Raw genomic sequence first — 19,401 nt, 5'->3', positions numbered from 1 at the left:
GTTCCCTGTATTCCTTAATTCCCTGGGGGACCAAAAATCTGTCTATCCCAGCCTTAAATGATGGAGCATCCACAACCCTCTGGGGTAGAAAATTTCAAAAATTCAACATTCTTTGAGTGAAGAGATTTCTCCTCATCATAAGCGATTGGCTTCTTATCCTGAGATGTGCCCATATGTTTTAGATCCCCTGACTAACAGAAACAATCTCCCAGCGTCCATCTGATCAAGGTTTCAACGAGGTCATCCTTCATTCTTCTAAGCTCCAGAGAATATAAACCCAATTTACTCAGCCTCTCGTCACAGGACAAATCCCTCATTACAGGGACCAATTTAGTTAACCTTTGTTGTACTGCATCCAATACAAGTATATCCTTTACATACGAATTAGGAGCAGGAGTAGGCCACTCGGCCCCTTGAGTCTGCTCCACCATTCAATAATATCATGGCTGATCTGATATTAACCTCAAATCTGCATCCCACCTACCCCCGATAACCTATCATGCCCTTGCTTACCAAGAATCTATCCATCTCTGCCTCAAAAAAATATTCAAAGATTCTGCTTCCACCAGCTTTATCAACAATGGAGTTCCAAAGACTCATGACCCTCAGAGAAAATATTTCTCCTCATCTCCTTATTAAATGGGCATCCTCTTATTTTTAAACAATGACCCCTAGTGCTAGATTCTCCCATAAGAGGGAAACATCCTCTTCACATCCACCCTGTCAAGTCCAATCAGGATCTTATATGTTTCAATCAAGTTGCTTCTTACTCTTCTAAACTCCAGCAGATACAAGCCTAGCCCATCCAACCTTTCCTCATAAGACAAGCCTCCCATTCCAGGTATTAGCCTGGTAAACCTTCTCTGAACTGCTTCCAATGCATTTACATCCTTCCTTAAATAAGGTGACCAATACTGTACACAATACTCCGGATGAGGTCTCACCAATGCCCTGTATAACTGAAGCATAACCTCCCTACTCGTGTAATCAATTCCTCTCACAATAAACAATAACATTCTATTAGCTTTCCCAATTACTCACTGTACCTGCATACTAGCCTTTTGCAATTCATGCACTAAGACTCCTAGATCCCTCTGCATTTCAGAGCTCTGCAATCTCACTATTTAGATAACATGCTTCTCTTTTATTCTTCCAGCCAAAATGTTCAAATTCACATTTTCCCACATTATACTCAATTTGCCAGAACTTTGCCCACTCACTTAACCTATCTATATCTTTTTGTAGCCTCCTTATGTCCTCTTCACAATTTACTTTCCTCCCTATCTTTGTGTCATCTGCAAATTTGGCAACCATCCCATCCATCCCTTCATTGAAGTCATTTATATAGTTTGTAAACAGTTGAGGTCCCAGCTCTGATCCCCATGGCACACCACTCGTTACATTTTGCCAACCTGAAAAAGACTTATTTATGGTTACTCTTTGCTTCCTTCTATCAGCCAACCTTCTATCCATGCTAATATGTTACCCCCTGCACCATGAGCTTTTATTTTCTGCAATGATCTTTGCTGTGGCACCTTATCAAATGCCTTCTGGAAATCTAAGCACATCCACCGGTTCCCCTTTATCCACAACACATGTGATGTTATGAACTCCAGTAGGTTAGTTAAACATGATTTCCCTTCCCCAAAACCATGTTGACTCTGCCTGATTGCTTTGAATTTTTTCTAAGTGCCCTGCTGTAACATCTTTAATAATATCTCTAACATTTTCCCAATGAGAGATGTTAAGCTAACTGGCCTGTAGTTTCCTGCTTTCTGTCTCCCTCCATTTTTGAATAATAGAGTTACATTTGCTATCTTTCAATCTAATGGGACCTTCCCCGAATCTAGGGAGTTTCAGAATATTAAAACCAACTGTCACACTAGCCACTTATTTTAAGACCCTAGGATGAAGTCCATCAGGACCTGGGCACTTTCAGCTGCAGCGCCGACAATTTACTCAGTACCACTTCACTGGTAATTGTAATTCTCCTGAGTTCTTCCCTCTCTTCCATTTCCTGACTTATAGCTGCTTTAGGATGTTACTTGTATCCTCTGTAGTGAAGACTGATGCAAAGTACCTGTTCAATTCATCTGCCATCTCCTTGTTTTCCATTATCAATTCTCCAGACTCACTTTCTATAGGACCGACACTCACTTTGTTAGCTTGTTTCTTTTTAAAATATTTATAGAAACTCTTACTATCTGTTTTTATACAAGAGAAAATCTAACCATTGCCACTTGACATTCAATGGCATTACCATCACTGAATCCCCCACTATTAACATCCTAGGGGTTACCATTGACCAGAAACTGAACTGGACTAGCCATATAAATACTGTGACTACAAGACCAGGTCAGAGGCTAGGAATCCTGCGATGAGTAACTTACCTCCTGACTCCCCAAAGCCTGTCCACCAGATACAAGGCACAAGTCAGGAATGTGATGTAATACCCTCCATTTGCCTGGATGAGTGCAGCTCCCACAACACTCAAGAAGCTTGACACCATCCAGGACAAAGCAGCCCACTTGATTGGCGACACATCCACAAACATTCACTCCCTCCACCTCCGATGCACAGTAGCAGCAGTGTGTACCATCTACAAGATGCACTGCAGGAATTCACCAAGGCTTCTTAGGCATACCTTCCAAACCCACAATTACTATCATCTAGAAGAACAAAGGCAGCAGATAGTTGGGAACACCACCACCTGGAAGGTCCCCTCCAAACCACTCACCATCCTGACTTGGAAATATATCGCCGTTCCTTCATTGTTGCTGGGTCCAAATCTTGGAACTCCATCCCTAGTGTGTGTGTACCTACACCACATGGACTGCAGCTGTTCAAAAAGGCATATCACCACCACCTTCTCAAGGACAACTGGGGTTGGGCAAGAAATGCTGGCCTAGCCAGTGATGCCATCATCTCATAAAATAATTAAAAAAAAAATTTCTACCTCCCTTTCAGTTCTGAATAAGAATCATATTGAACTCAAAATATTAATTATGTTTCTTTCTCACAGATGCTGCCAGACCTGCTGAGTATTTCCAGCATTTTCTGTTTTTATTTCAGATGTCCAGCATCCACAGTATTTTGCTTTTATTCTCTTTGAACAGTGTTTTGGACACTGATATCCAGCAATGTCCACCAAAGATTCAAAGATTCAACCCACCTCTTCTCTAATTCCTGTGCTTATATTAAATCTACACTCTCTGCTTCTCGTCTCACTGACATTACCTCACTGTTGAAATGATCATTTCTGCTTAAGTCTGGAGGTTAAGCTCAGAGAGTGGTCAGGTTGCAAAACTTCTTTCTTAAAAGTCGAGACCAAAACTGCACACACTGTTCTAGAGACCAAGCAAGGACTTGAAAACAAGGATGAGAATTTTAAAATCAAGGCATTGCTTAACTGGAAAACAATAGCAACAGGTGGACATGGGGGGTGGTGGGTGAACAGGATTTTGTGCAAATAAGGACACGGATAGTCAGAGTTTTCAATGACCTTATGTTCAAGGCAAGTAGAATATGGGAGGCCAGCCAGGAGTATTTTGGAATAGTCAAGTCTAAAGGTAACAATGGCATGGATGAGATTTTCAGCAGCAAATGAGTTGTAGCAGGGATGGATTCAGGTTGTTGTTACAGAGGTGGAGATAAATGGTTTAATGGTGTCACAGCTGTGTGGTCAGAAGGTCAAATCTGGATCAAAGATAACACCAAGATTATGAAAAGTCTGGTTCAGCTCCAGGGGGAGATTTGGAGCCAGTGAGTAGAGTTTGTAGTGTAGACCGAAATCAATGGCTGCAGTCTTCTGAATATTTAGTTGGAGAAACTTTCTTCTTATCCAGTATTGGATATCTGGTAGGCCATTAGACAAGTTAGAGACAGTGGCCTGGATTCTCGCAGAGGCATGGAGACTCTGAGGATCTTCCAGAATGGTGTCTGGACCCCAATTCAGAAGTCCTCCCCCCATTTCCAGCAGATCCTTTTCTTGCCAATTGGAGAACATGGATGGGTCTGACTCACACATGTAAGAAACACAAACTCAGCTGGGCCATTAACATAGCGATGAGTTTAAACAGTCCCCTATTTTTGCTGGAGCAAGGCCTTATCCCTCAGTGTGGAAGTTACAAATTTTTAGGGAAGTCGTAAATGCTCTTGAAGGGTGGATAAGGTCTGTAAAATGGTAAAGCTGTCAAGTTATTTAAATGGCTAGCCCTTGAAAAATAACTGCCTGCCTATGTCTGAGAGAGTTGAAAAATATCTGTCCTATCAGTTTCAACAGCTGTTTGGTGACATAACCCTGAAGGCTATCATTATAGCATTATTAGTGCTTGGCTGCTTTCCACAATCTATCATCATCACATTGTGAGAGGGGTGGTGTAAGTTCACAGTTTGATTGACAGCGTAAGGAGGTAATTAAACAATTAGCTATCTTTGGTATGGGGTTATGAATACAAGTCTGCTTGTTTTGATGAGGGATTAAGTACTTGAGGGGATTTAAATATTCTGAATGGGATTTCTTGAATGAGGCTTTTTCATATATATAGTGAACTTTGCAATAGATATTTAGAACTTTATTTTATTTAATCTCAGCATAGCTCCTGAGGTCTGCCCATGGTGGATACTGGGTCAGTTGGCATGGAGTGTCTAAGGGTGGTTGGTGGAAGGTCATGAGTTGGTGTGAGCTGGCACTAAGTTGCCATAGTGGTTATAAGGGACCATGGGGATGGGTGGGTGTACAAGGGTTGGCATCAAGGGTGTGAGGGGCCATTGGGGTTGGCGGCGGCATGGGTTGGCATGAATTGGCATGGGGAGGGGTGGGGTGTTGAGGGGGTGTGAGGGGTGAGGGCTAGAGTGCCTAATGTTTAAGAAAGCAACTGAGACAAAGTCCCAGAGAACCGAGGCAGACCTTTCAAACAGCCTGTCTCAGCACTCAGCAGCCCCTGTGGCTGCCTCCAATTTGCATCTGGGGGTGGTGAAGCATTTTGGTAGGAAGAACATGGACAGGCAATATAAAATAAGGGGTGAAATTTTGAAGGGGGTGCAGGAGCCTAAAGACTTGGGTATACATGTGCATCAGTCATTGAAGTTGGCAGGAGGCAGGACAGGTGGAGAGAGCAGTTAATAAAGTTTATAGTATCCTGGGCTTTATTAATAGGGGCATAGAGTGAAAGAACAAGGAAGCTATGCTGTATTTATATAAGGCACTTGTTAGACCTCAGCTGGAGTATTGTGTCTGCTTCTGGGCTTTAGGAAGGATGTGAACACATTGGAAAGAGTGCAGAAGAGGTTTACAAGAATGGATCCAGGGATGAGAAACTGCAGCTATGAGGATAGATTGAAGAGGTTGGGACTGTTCTCCTTGGAGAAAAGAAGACTGAGAGGAGATTTGATAGAGATGTTCAAAATCATGAGGGGGCTGGACAGAGTAGATAGGGAGAAGATGTCCCTGCTTGTAAAAGGATCAAGAACTAGAGGGCACAGATTTAAAGTGATTTGCAAAAGAAGCAAGTGTGACATGAGAAAAAAAACTTTTTCTCACAACGAGTGGTTGGGGTCTGGACTGCACTGCCTGGGAGTATGCTGGAAGAAGGTTCAACTGAAGCATTCAAGAGGGCATTAGATGATTATTTGGATAGAAGCAATGCTCACGGGTATGAGGAAAAGGCAGGGCAATGGCACTATGCTCATTTGGAGAGCTGGTGCAGACATGATGGGCTGAATGGCCTCCTTCTGTACCATTAAGATTCTGTGATGGGCCCAATTCTATTCTGCACACCTGCCCTCATGCCACCCCCTTGAAAGAAGGTTCTGATATTCAAGGCACTTTTTCCCAAGGCAAGTGTGGCGAGCTTGAGCTACCCACCTTGGCAGTGAAAATCTGTGTGAGTGTAGGGGACCTGAGAGGTGGTGATGAGCTAGAGCTGGGTGTCATCAACATACATGTGGACGTTGTCACTGTGCTTTCAGATAATGTTGCTGAGGGGCAGCACTATAATATGTTTCATTACTATAGAACATAGCTTCATTACCAGCTGGTTGGGACTGCTCTCACCTGGTTCTACTCTTATTTATCTAGCCAGAGAATCACTTGCAATGGCTTCTCTTCCTGTTCCCACACCATTACTTCTGCTGCCCCCCCAAGGATCCAAATTTTCATCAGATGCTGGAACCCTCATTCATTTTTTTTATTTGCTGGATGTGGCTTTGCTGACTAGCCAGAGTTTTTTTTTTATTGAATTCAAGTTCCACAAATTGCAGTGGTGGGATTTGAACCCAGGTCTACAGAGTGTTACTCTATGTCTTGGGATTACTAGCCCAGTGACAATACCACTACACCAGTGCCACCACCTGCTCCTTCATGTCTACCTTACCTCTGGACCTGACTATTCCAACGCATCCCTGACTGGTCTCACATTCTACCCTCCATAATCTTGATAATCTTGAGGTCATCCAAAACTCTCCTGCTGGTGTCTGAAGTCACAACAAGTTCCAGCCACTTATAACCCCTATGCTAGATGATTTACATTGGCTCCTGGTCAAGCAATGTCCTGATTTTAAACTTCTCATCCTCATTTTCAAATCCCTCTGCAACCTTGTCCCTCCCTATCTCTGTAATTTCCTCGAACCCCACAATCCCCCTTAGATATCTCCTCTTTTTCTGGCCTTTTGAGCAGCTCCAATTTTAACTGATCCACCATTGGTGGCTACACCTTCAATTGCCTCAGTCTAAAGTTCTGAAATTCCTTCCCTACACTTCTCCCCCCACCTCCCTACCTCGCTTTTCCTCCTTTAATACATTCCTTAAAACTTACCTTTTCAACTAGAAAACAGAGATAGGAACCGGGTCCAAACTGCTTCCGTGTTCCCATTATTTAATTTGAGGAAGTTTCTGCTCATCTTGTACTGGAAGTCGGATAAACAACTCTCTAAGTTTAATAACAGTGGAGAAGTTGAGAGAGGTGGTGGCGAGGTAGAGTTGGATGTTGTCGATGTACATGTGCGAAAACCCCCGGCTGACAGGTACAGGCAAGTGTGGTAGAGAATTGGGGACTGGTTGGCTATTCAACTCATTGTGTAGAATGGATAACAGACTGAATAGAAAATTACTTTTGAAGATAGAAGAGGATATCAGGAGTATAAGTGGGGAGGGAATGTTGGGAAATTGGATTTGTGTTCCTTTCAGAAAACAGGGGCCAATTGAAGATTTCAAAATTGAGAAAACTGATCCACACAAATTATCCACTGTATGAAATCCCAGTGGTTCCAAATTTTAAAAAATTGCAAGTTCATAGTGGAAAGAAAGACTTGCGTTAATATAGCACCTTTCATAATCACCAGATGTCTCAAAATGCTTGAAGCACTTTTTGAATTGTAGCCACTGTTATAATGTGGAAAACACAGCAACCAATTTGCACACAACAAGCTCCCACAAACAGCAAAATGATAATAACTCAGATCATCTGTTTTTCCTGATGTTAAATGAGGGATAAATATTGGCCAGGGCACCGGAGATAACTCTCCTGCTCTTCTTCAAAATGGTGCCATGGGATCTTTCTGTTCATCTGAGAGGGCAGACAGGGTTTTAAACGTTTCATCTAAAAGATAGTGCCTCCTACAGTGCAGCAATCTCTTATCCCCTGGGCTGATTTTCATGCTTGAGCCATGGAGTGGGACTTGACTCGGAGGATAGACTGCGAACAAACAGTTGGAGGGGATTACAGAGATAGGGAGGGGCAAGGCCGCAGAGGGATTTGAAAATAAGGATGAGAAGTTTAAAATCAGGATGTTCCTTGACCAGGAGCCAAGGTAGGTCATCCAGCACAGGGGTTATAGGTTATAATGTTGCGCTTTTGAATGATGTCGCTAACTGGCAGCATGTAAATGAGAAATAGGAGGGGTCAAGGATAGATCCTTGGCGGGGGTCACCAGAGGAAACAATGTAGGAGCAGAAAGAGGTAGGTGCTTTTGATCATCTAAACTAATGTCTCCTTATGTGGCTGGGTGTCATATTATGTTTCATAATGCTCTGTGAAGAGCCTTGGTGTGTTTTATTACATTAAAGGCACTATATAAATAAAAGCTGTTGCTGTTATAATACATTGATTAATTACAGTACAATATATTATTCTGTGATGGCACAGCATATTGTTTTATTACAATGTGGTATATTGATATTGCAGGAATGGACTATCAGAGGCTGAGCTAAAGGAGATCTTGTCACTGGATGATGAAGTGCTTGGTGACATCTACCAATATTGGTCCCCTCCAAACAAAGATATCATCCGCCTCCCTCCTTTGCTGTGGACACGCCTTCGATATGACATTGGAGAATACCTGGTAGAGAGGCAGGCAGATGGTTTCCCTGTCCTCGGCCTTTACCACCGGTAAATGTTTGAGTCAGCGTTCTCTCTCCAACAATCCTTCTGCACCTTGTTCTTAATACTTCCATTTTTACCTGCATGTTAGCATGTGGGTCCATTTGTTAGCAGTCTATCCTCTGAGTCAAGTCCACTCCATGGCTCAAGCATGAAAATCAGCCCAGGGGATAAGAGATTGCTGCACTGTAGGAGGCACTATCTTTTAGATGAAACGTTTAAAACCCTGTCTGCCCTCTCAGGTGAACAGAAAGATCCCATGGCACCATTTTGAAGAAGAGCAGGAGAGTTATCTCCGGTGCCCTGGCCAAAATTTATCCCTCATTTAACATCAGGAAAAACAGATGATCTGAGTTATTATCATGTTGCTGTTTGTGGGAGCTTGTTGTGTGTAAATTGGCTGCTGTGTTTTCTACTTTACAACAGTGGCTACAATTCAAAAAGTGCTTCAAGCATTTTGAGACATCTGGTGATTACGAGAGGTGCTATATTAATGCAAGTCTCTCTTTTCACTTTGAACTTCCTATTTTTAAATTTGGAACCACTGGGATTTCATACAGTGGATAATTTGTGTGGATCAGTTTTCTCAATTTTGAAATCTTCAATTGGCCCTTGTTTTCTGAAAGGAACACAAATCCAATTTCCCAACATTCCCTCCTCACTTATACTCCTGATATCCTCTTCTATCTTCAAAAGTAATTTTCTATTCAGTCTGTTATCCATTCTACACAATGAGTTGAATAGCCAACCAGTCCCCAATTCTCTATCGTACTTGCCTCTACCTGTCAGCCGGAATTTCAAGTCACTTGGTTTCTAATATTCTCTCCCTGAAGGGAGAAGCCAACCCTACTCTCCTCAGTGACTCGCAGACCAGCCAAAATCGAAAGCTCATCACACAAAAAAATAATGAGTGGAAGGGAAATGTTACTGTCCTGTAACAGAACTCATGAATAGGAACATTGGATGAACCCCTCTTGTTCCACCATCCAGTCAGGTCATAGCGGATCTGTACCTCAGCTCCATTTACCCACCTTTGATGTGTAACCTGATTTAAATCATCTCAGTATTGAAAACTCCACTTGACTCCCAGCCTTTGGGGCAGAGAGCTTTAGATTTCCACTACTCTTTGTGTAAAAAAGCGGCTGCCTAATTTCACTCCTAAACATAAAAACAAAAAAACTGCGGATGCTGGAAATCCAAAACAAAAACAGAATTACCTAGAAAAACTCAGCAGGTCTGGCAGCATCGGCGGAGAAGAAAAGAGTTGACGTTTCGAGTCCTCATGACCCTTCGACAGAACTTGAGTTCAAGTCCAGGAAAGAGTTGAAATATAAGCTGGTTTAAGGTGTGTGTGTGGGGGGCGGAGAGATAGAGAGACAGAGAGGTGGAGGGGGTTGGTGTGGTTGTAGGGACAAACAAGCAGTGATAGAAGCAGATCATCAAAAGATGTCAGCGACAATAGTACAATAGAACACATAGGTGTTAAAGTTAAAGTTGGTGATATTATCTAAACGAATGTGCTAATTAAGAATGGATGGTAGGGCACTCAAGGTATAGCTCTAGTGGGTTTTTTTTTTATAATGGAAATAGGTGGGAAAAGGAAAATCTTTATAATTTATTGGAAAAAAAAAGAAGGGGGAAACAGAAAGGGGGTGGGGATGGGGGAGGGAGCTCATGACCTAAAGTTGTTGAATTCAATATTCCGTCCGGAAGGCTGTAAAGTCCCTAGTCGGAAGATGAGGTGTTGTTCCTCCAGTTTGCGTTGGGCTTCACTGGAACAATGCAGCAAGCCAAGGACAGACATGTGGGCAAGAGAGCAGGGTGGAGTGTTAAAATGGCAAGCGACAGGGAGGTTTGGGTCCTTTTCCCACCTATTTCCATTATATAAAAAAAAACCCACTAGAGCTATACCTTGAGTGCCCTACCATCCATTCTTAATTAGCACATTCGTTTAGATAATATCACCAACTTTAACTTTAACACCTATGTGTTCTATTGTATTATTGTCGCTGACATCGTTTGATGATCTGCTTCTATCACTGCTTGTTTGTCCCTACAACCACACCAACCCCCTCCACCTCTCTGTCTCTCTATCTCTCCGCCCCCCACACACACACCTTAAACCAGCTTATATTTCAGCTCTTTCCTGGACTCGAACTTAAGTTCTGTCGAAGGGTCATGAGGACTCGAAACGTCAACTCTTTTCTTCTCCGCCGATGCTGCCAGACCTGCTGAGTTTTTCCAGGTAATTCTGTTTTTGTTTCACTCCTAAACAGCCTGGCTGTTAAGGTTTTGTCCCCTTGTTCTGGACTACCCCACCAGTTTCTATCTTTCTAGCAAATCTTTCAATCATTTTGAACATCCAATTAGATAAATACCTCAAAGTGCTGCACTATGTAACCAGCATTTTCTCACTCATTTACTTAGAAGGTAAGAATCAGCTTGTACAATGTTGGGTGAGGGACACAATGATGAAATTATTGATTCCCCATGTATCATACTGTCATCATTTAAAGATACAGGCCTAGAAATTCGATTGTGTTGTGACCTGAAGTACTCAAAATGGTAGGCAGTGTTCACACAACCATTCTGTGCCACATGTGTACCATCCACAGTGTAAAGGATCCTCTATAGGTATCCACTGCACGCAGCTGAACCAGGCAAGTTGTTTGCGTTTATAAACTGGGGACTAACACCTATTGGAAATACCCTTCGTAATGTTGGTTGCTGCTGACCGTGACCTGCACTGTGCCATCAGAATTTGTAGGTGCTTGGCAGCCAAACCAGTGCTTTTCAAACGGAAAGCCGAGTTTGACACTTTTGTCTTAACTTATTGTGCAGCCAGGAGAGGTAGGACAGCTCGGCCCGGCTCCATGCTGGTGATAGGACCCTCTATACAACTTCAGTAACACAGGCCCTGAGCTGGGCTGACCCAGCAGCCTGACTCACAACTGGAGCAGGTAAGGTGGGTGGGCGGCTGAAATTTCTCCCCACTCACCTCCGGACGACCCTGCAGGGCCAAACCCCTAAGGAACCAGCCGGAGCCCACCTGTGACTGGGCCGGCAGTGTTTTGCTCTGAGGGCTGTGTCACCAGAGTTAGAAAATGTGCCCTCCATCCCAGACAGGCTGAACCTGTACTCACACACGTTTTTCAATAAACTTGAAACTTCACCACAATGAAGCTTCAGTCATCCAGCTGCCAGAGGCATAAAATTGTTACTCTGCTCATTTCAGGCAATTTGTGGAAGTGGTGCATGAGCTGTATCTCTCAGCGGAGGAGAAAACCAAACACCACTCAGTGCTAGCGGATTTTTTCAAGGGAACATGGAGCCTGGGGAAGAGAAAGGCCATCACACTTCCTCTACTGAAGGAGACGCTGGTTGCAGACAGGAAGGTACTGTTCAGCCAGACTCAATTGCCCCACACCGATCTTTAAATGGTCAACTAGTCACAGAGTTGTGTCATGGAATATAATCTTTTCAATGACAGTTTGAGGAGTTTGTATCGCTCCGGCCTCTGAGTCAATTTGGACTCCTAGCTCTCCAAGTCTAGCAGGCCCTAGCAGAGTCAGTTGTGGCTCAGTGGGTATCGGGTGGATGGACAAATGTGCTCTTCACCCATGGGTATTCAGTAGTTGCCTCTTGCGTTTCAGGTCCTGTCAGTGCCACAGGGTATTGGAAACTTTCAGACTATCTATCAGCTTGGCTGATACATTTGCATTCTGCCTCTCAGCCAGAGGGTTGTAGGTTCAAACCCCACTGTAGGATTTGAACATATAATCCAAGCTGACAAGTGCTGACAGAGTGTTGTACTGTCAGAGGATCAGTACTGAGGGAGTGCTACACTGTTGGAGGTGCAGCACTGAAACAGTGTCCTACTGTCAGAGAAGCGGTATGACACCATCTCTGCAGGCCAGGCCTGTTTAGCTAGCACTACCCATATAAATGTGGGTGGAATACAGATATTAGTCTGTGATGCCAACAGACTAAACCAGAAGCAGAAATAGTGAGGCAGTGTTGAAGTTGTAGTACTGAAGGAGTGCTGTACTTTTGGAGGTATGGTACTGAAGGAGTGCTGCTCTGTCAGATATGTGGCACAGAGGGAGTACTGAAATGTCAAAGGTGCAGAATTGAGGGAGTGCTGCCCTGTCAGAGGTGTGATCCTGAGGGGGAGCTGCATTGTCAGAGGTGTGATCCTGAGGGGGTGCTGCACTGTCAGAGGTATGATCCTGAGGGAGTGCTGCATAGTCAGAGGTGTGATCTTGAGGGGGTGCTGCACTGTCAGAGGTGTGATCCTGAGGGAGTGCTGCATTGTCAGAGGTATGATCCTGAGGGAGTGCTGCATTGTCAGAGGTGTGATCATGAGGGAGTGCTGCACTGTCAGAGGTGAGATCCTGAGGGAGTGCTGCACTGTCAGAGGTATATCCTGAGGGAGTGCTGCATTGTCAAAGGTGTAGAATTGAGGGAGTGCTGCATTGTCAGAGGTGTGATCCTGAGGGAGTGCTGCACCGTCAGAGGTACGATCCTGAGGGAGTGCTGCATTGTCAAAGGTGTAGAAATGAGCGAGTGCTGCACTGTCAGCCGTGTTTCAACTAAGTCCTGAACCAAATCCCTGTCAGCCTGTTTTGGGGGGGGGAGGGGGGCTTGTGAAAGATTATATTGCAATATTCAGTGAAGAAAAAGAAGATTTCCTGCTTTGGACAAAGTAATTTACTGCGGTGAAGTAATTAAAGAGAATTACAACTCACCTCCTTAGTTTCAAAGGTCTGCGACCCTGAGCTGCATTTAACAAAGAAATGCTGCCCTGGTACCAGCTCTTCCTGCAGTCTTTAATGGATGTACCACACACTACAAAGGTTTGTGAAACAAAACAAGTGTGGAACAAAAAGCATCTATAACACCTTTTATATCCTCAGGATGAAGGCACAGTTATGTTTGCAGTGTACTTATCTATGTTTTATAGCCAAACGGGTCCACTTTTTGCACGTGTGATTGAACCAAAAGGCCTGAGTGCAACCTGCAGTGGGACAAGAGGTAATTCCAGGGAGCTGAGCAGTGAAACCATAAGGGACAAGTGGTCTTAAAGTCAGTCAAAATATCTCAGGAAAATGGTCAAGCCGCTGCCACTGAAAACTTGATTTCTGATGTAGAGCAGGCTTATCTTGTCACAGAGGATTGGACCAAGAAAATTATTAAACAGAGCTTGACTGGCCTCATTGCCGCTCAGAACGTAGATGATGCTGGCAAGGCTGAAATTAGGAACACAGGATTTAGGAGCAGGAGTAGACCATTCAGGTCTTTGAGCCTGCTTTACCATTTGATAAGGTCATGGCTGCTCTGGTTGTGGTCTCAACTCCACTTCCCTGTCTGCCCCCCCATAACCTTGACTCCCTTGTCTATCAAAAATCTGTCTAACTCTGCCTTGAATATATCCAATGCCCCAGCCTCCACTGCTTTCTGGGGTAGAGAATTCCATAAACTGACAACCCTCTGAGAGAAAAAAATTCTCCTCGTCTCCATCTTAAAAGGGAGACCTCTTATTTGTTCCCTGGTTCTGGTCTCCTCCACAAGAGGAAACATTCTCCGGGTATCCACCTTATCAAGTCCCCTCAGGATCTTATATATTTCAATAAGATCATCTCTCATCATCTCACAGGCTGCACTGATGTCTCTCAACACCCTGATCTCATAGCACAGGTTGGTTTACAGAAACACTTGGCCCCTGTTTTCTTCTGGGCTAGTTTTGATTGCCTGAGGAGGTCAGGGAAAGTCTTTCCAGAATACTTTTTCCCTTTACTGATCAAGTTTTTTCTGTTTATTTTCCTCTCCGCACATGTGAGAGAGTGAGTGAAGTGGGCAAAGAAGATTAGTTTATTAGCTATTCTTAAATCTGCCCACAGCGGGCAGCATGAGACATGCTGGCATGGACATGCACGCAGACTTCTTCCTGTTAGAGTGATGCCACATGCAGTTAATCCAGACCGTCTCCCTCCTGAAAGGAAGGGAATTGAGTTAACAGTTTAGACCAGTAGTGCACAATCTGCTTTAGATAGGCTGGGTAAATGGTGTCCTGTGTGGCAGATGTCCTTCAATCTGGTTAAATTGGGATTGAGGCATGCAGGGTTAAATGAAGAGAGACTTGGGGAGGGTAACATTTCATCATTTATTAAATGTGTTACAAGAGATGTGAGATGATAACATTGTGTAAAAGAGGCTGATGCCACTCGTTGTCTGAGCTCCTGCCTGGTTTGCAAAGCAATGTAAATTAAGTGGAATATCCATTTTTCAGGACATATTACAATGAGCTGGAACTACCTGCAGGAGATCTTCATGGCATTCAGTGGAAGTGTCAACATATTCTCACTGAGACTTCCATTTGTGAGCCACTTACCTGAGGTGGCCATTCCTGCCACACTTGGCCATAAGTGCCTGTGGGCCTGAGGGATAACAAATTAACATCAATTACGGAGGCAGTCATAGCTCAGTTGCTAACACTGACTGAGATGAGGTCCCTTGGGGACATATCAGTCCTCTGTTATCTTTCCCATTGGGTGTGAGCTTGGACTCTGAGCCTTCACATGCTATTCCACTATAGTGGCATCAGAGCTGGTCCCTGACCCTTACATATTCCCTCCCCAGTACTAGTCATTGGACAGTGATCAGGAATGGGAGTTCCAGCTAGATACTGAATCCATCTATAGTGTGGTGTTAATAAATGAATTGAACATTTTTTTTGGCCTAGGTCTCTGCACAGCCGCTGAAATTTGGGGATGATGTTGTGAACTTGCGTAAACTGAGTGAACTGCCGTACCAGTTGCTGAATGCGGGGCGTATTGATGAGCTGAAACAGGAGGTTCTTGGTAAGGATGATCTTACACAGTCTATGTTATAACATTGCACAAGAGAGGGCAGGTCACTGATCAGATCCTCAGTAGTTTGTAGAATGACATAAAACACAATATACATTTTTTATGACGTATCACAATAAACTTGAACTACCTGCAGGAGATCTTCATGGCATTGAGTGGAGGTTTTTTTTTTATTCATTCACGGGATGTGGGCGTCATTGGCTGGGCCAGCATTTATTGCCCATCCCTAATTGCCCTTGAGAAGGTGGTGAGCTGCCTTCTTGAACCACTGCAGTCCATGTGGTGTAGGTACATCCACAGTACTGTTAGGAAGGGAGATCCAGGATTTGGACCCAGCGACAGTGAAGGAACGGTGATATATTTCCAAGTCAGGATGGTGAGTGACTTGGAGGGGAACTTCCAGGTGGTGGTGTTCCCATGTGTCTGCTGCCCTTGTCCTTCTAGATAGTAGTGGTCATGGTTTGGAAGGTGCTGTCCAAGGAGTCTTGGTGAATTCCTGCAATGCATTTTGTACACACTGCTGCTACTGTGCGTTGGTGGTGGTGGGAGTGAATGTTTGTGGATGTGGTGCCAATCAAGCAGGCTGCTTTGTCCTGGGCAGTGTCAAGCTTCTTGAGTGTGGGATGGTCATTGCCTGGAACTTGTGTTTTGCGAATGTTATTTACCACTTTTCAGCCCAAGCCTGGATATTGTCCAGGTCTTGCTGCATTTGGACATGGACTGCTTCAGGGTCTGAGGAGTCGCGAATGGTGCTGAACATTGTACAGTCATCAGTGAACATCCCCACTTCTGACCTTATGATGGAAGGATGTTCATTGATGAAGCAGCTGAAGATGGTTGGGCCAAGGACACTACCCTGAGGAACTCCTGCAGTGATTCCTAGCGCTGAGATGACTGACCTCCAAAAACCACAACCAACTTCCTTTGCGCTAGGTATGATTCCAACCAGCAGAGAGTCTTCTCCCTAATTCCCATTGACTCAGCCAGTGAGCAGGTTATTGCTAAGCAAATGCCACTTGACATTACTTTACTGATGATGGAAAGTAGACTGATGGGGCGATAGTTGGCCGAGTTGGATTTGTGTGTACAGGACATGCCTGGGTAATTTTCCACATGGCTGGGTAGATGCCAGTGTTGTAGCTGTACTGGAACAGCTTGGCTAGGGGCGTGGCAAGTTCTGAAACACAAGTCTTCAGTACTATTGCCGGAATATTGTCAGGGCCCATAGCCTTTGCAGTATCCAGTGCCTTCAGCCGTTTCTTGATATCATGTGGAGTGAATCGAATTGGCTGAAGGCTGGCATCTGTGATGCTGGGGACCTCCGGAGGAGGTCGAGATGAATCATCCACTCAGCACTTTTGGCTGAAGATTGCAGCAACTGCTTCAGCCTTATCTTTAGCACTGATTTACTGGGCTCCTCCATCCTCTTGAGGATGGGGGTGTTTGTGGAGCCTCCTCCTCCTCCAGTGAGTCGTTTAATTGTCCACCACCATTCACAACTCGACGTGGCAGGACTATAGAGCTTAGATCAGATCTGTTGGTTGTGAGATTGCTTATCCCTGCCTCTTACTTGCTGCTTATGCAGTTTGGCATGAAAGTAGTCCTGTGTTATAGCTTCACCAGATTAACACCTCATTTTTAAGTATGCCTGGTGCTACTTCTGGTATGCCCTCCTGCACTCTTCATTGAACCAGTGTTGATCCCCTGGCTTGATGATGATGGTAGACTGGGGGAAATGCCAGGCCATGACGTTACACATCGTGTTTGTATGCAATTCTGCTGCTGCTGATGGCCCACAGTGCCTCATGGGTGCCCGGTCTTGAGTTGCTGGATCTGTTTGAAATCTATCCCATTGAGCACGGTTGTAGTGCCACACAACATGATGGAGGGTATCCTCAATGTGAAGGTGGGACTTCGTCTCCACAATGACTGTGCTGTGGTCATTCCTATCGATACTATCATGGACAGATGCATTTGCAGCAAACAGGTTAGTGAGAATGAGGTCAAGTATGTTTTTCCTTCTTGTTGGTTCCCTCACCACCTGCCGCAGACCCAGTCTAGCAGTTAAGTTGTTTAGGACTCAGCCAGCTCTGTCAGTAGTGGTGCTACTGAGCCAATCTTGGGTGATGGGCATTGAAGTCCCCAAGAGTATATTCTGTGCCCTTTCCACCCTCAGTGCTTCCTCCAAGTGGTGTTTAACATTGAGGAGCACTGATTCATCAGCTGAGGGAGGGCGGCATGTGATAATCAGCAGGAGGTTTACTTGCCCATGTTTGACCTGATGCTCTGAGATTTCATGGGGTCTGGAGTCGATGTTGAGGACTCCCAGGACAACTCCCTCCTGAGTGTATACCGCTGTGCCACCACCTCTGCTGGGCCTGTCCTGCAGGTGGGACAGGGCATACCCAGGGATGGTGATGGTGGTGTCTGGTTTCAGAGTTGAGAATGCCACCAACTAAGCTATGACTGACTCCATAATTAATGTTAATTTGCTGTCCCTCTGGCCCACTGGACAGTCACTTATGGTCAAGTGTGGTAGGAGTGGTCACCTCAGGTAAATGGCTCACAAACAGAAGTCTCAGTGAGAATATGTTGACACTTTAGAGAAGGAAATCTGTCGTCCTTACCTGTAAGGTATGCTTTCGTGAGGATGACTGTGTCAGGCTGTTGCTTGACTAGTCTGTGGGACAGCTCTCCCAATTTTGGCACTAGCCCTTGATGTTAGTAAGGAGGACTTTGCAGGGTCAACAGGGTTGAGATTGCCATCGTCATTTCAGGTGCCTAGGCCACTGCCGGGTGGTCCGTCTGGTCTCATTCCTTTCTTGTGACTTTGTGGCGGTTTGTTATAACTGAGTGTCTTGCTAGGCCATTTCAGAGGGCATTTAAGAGTCAACACATTGCTGTAGGTCTGGAGTCAGGTGTAGGCCTGGCCAGGTAAGGACAACAGATTTCCTTCCCTAAAGTGTCAACATATTCTCACTGAGACTTCTGTTTGTGAGCTATTTACCTGAGGTGAGCATTCATACCACACTTGGCCGTAAGTGACTGTCCTGTGGGCCAGAGGGATGGCAAATTAACATCAATTATGGAGTCAGTCATAGTTCAGTTGGTGGCATTCTCATCTCTGAGTGTGACGAACAGGAAGTCCCAATCCAGAAATTTGAGCCTATAATCTAAGCTGATGTTATCGGTACAGTATTGAGGGAGCGCAGCATTGTATTTCAGGTGAGATGTTACATCAAATCTTTCCTCTCAAACTGGTGTAAAAATCCCATGGTGCTATTTGAAGAAGAGCAAAGGAATTCACACAAAGTCCTGGTCAATATTTATCTCTCAACTAAACTCACTAAAATCAATGTGCAGGTTATTTATCTGATTGCAGTTTGAGGGATCTTGATGCATGTAAATTTGTGACTGTGTTTCCTACATTACAAAAGTGACTACACTTTGAAAGGACTTTGGTGGCTATAAAGAGCTTTTGGAACATCCTGAGATCTATGTGTGTATATGAATATCTATATATAGACGTGAAATATACATGAACTTTAATCTCCTGTGGTTGCGGTGACAAAAGACTGATTTATCAGTCTCAGCATCATCTAAAACCCATCCTTTGTTGATTTATATTTCAGAATGTGTAAAATGGTCAGAGATGAAAGTAAACAGACTCTGGGTGCAAGGCATGGGTTTATTTTCCCTTACAAGAAAACACAGGGAAAAAATGGGTTAAAAAGTTAGCTGCGGAGCAGTGCAGTGTGTGCTGGTGTGTTATGTGTGTGACAGCAACAAAAAGACCACTTAGTCATCCCTGAAGTTGCAGGCAAAGTCTTTCTTTCTCTCTCTCTCTGTTGCTGGAGGCAAGACTCAACAGAAGTCACAATAAAAAAGGATATAGGATAGCCTCTTAAGCCTACCTGTAGAACCAAGCACCTCCAAACCAACTGCGAAACTGCTGAAGTCAGTTCTACTGGAACAACTCAACTTAACAGCCACAATGTATTGCCATCCAAGCCTCATGGACAAGCCAAAGACTGATACGTATTTTTAAAGATTTTATTTGGACTCTTAATTCTTTCTGATTTGTGTGTAGGTGTGTTGCATTTTTAAGATTTTTCTTAGGTTTTTAGCAACTAATAAACTTACTCTTTCTTTGA

The 19,401-nt window shown here is 44.3% G+C and overlaps 1 protein-coding gene across 1 annotated transcript in view; it reads left to right on the top strand.

Moving 5' to 3' along the window:
• nwd1 (NACHT and WD repeat domain containing 1) overlaps positions 1 to 19,401 on the top strand; it is an 81,796-nt gene that overhangs the window by 17,368 nt on the left and 45,027 nt on the right. The window contains exons 6-8 of the mRNA XM_041215635.1: positions 8,184 to 8,387; positions 11,614 to 11,773; positions 15,121 to 15,238. Of these exons, the coding sequence (XP_041071569.1) occupies positions 8,184 to 8,387; positions 11,614 to 11,773; positions 15,121 to 15,238 (482 nt within the window). The remainder of the gene's footprint in view (positions 1 to 8,183; positions 8,388 to 11,613; positions 11,774 to 15,120; positions 15,239 to 19,401) is intronic.

The sequence above is a fragment of the Carcharodon carcharias genome, chromosome 21 (genome assembly GCF_017639515.1).
Source record: "Carcharodon carcharias isolate sCarCar2 chromosome 21, sCarCar2.pri, whole genome shotgun sequence".
Taxonomy (NCBI): Eukaryota; Metazoa; Chordata; class Chondrichthyes; order Lamniformes; family Lamnidae; genus Carcharodon; species Carcharodon carcharias.
Note: the sequence above shows the minus strand (reverse complement) of the source record. Positions and strands in the feature narration are given on the sequence as shown.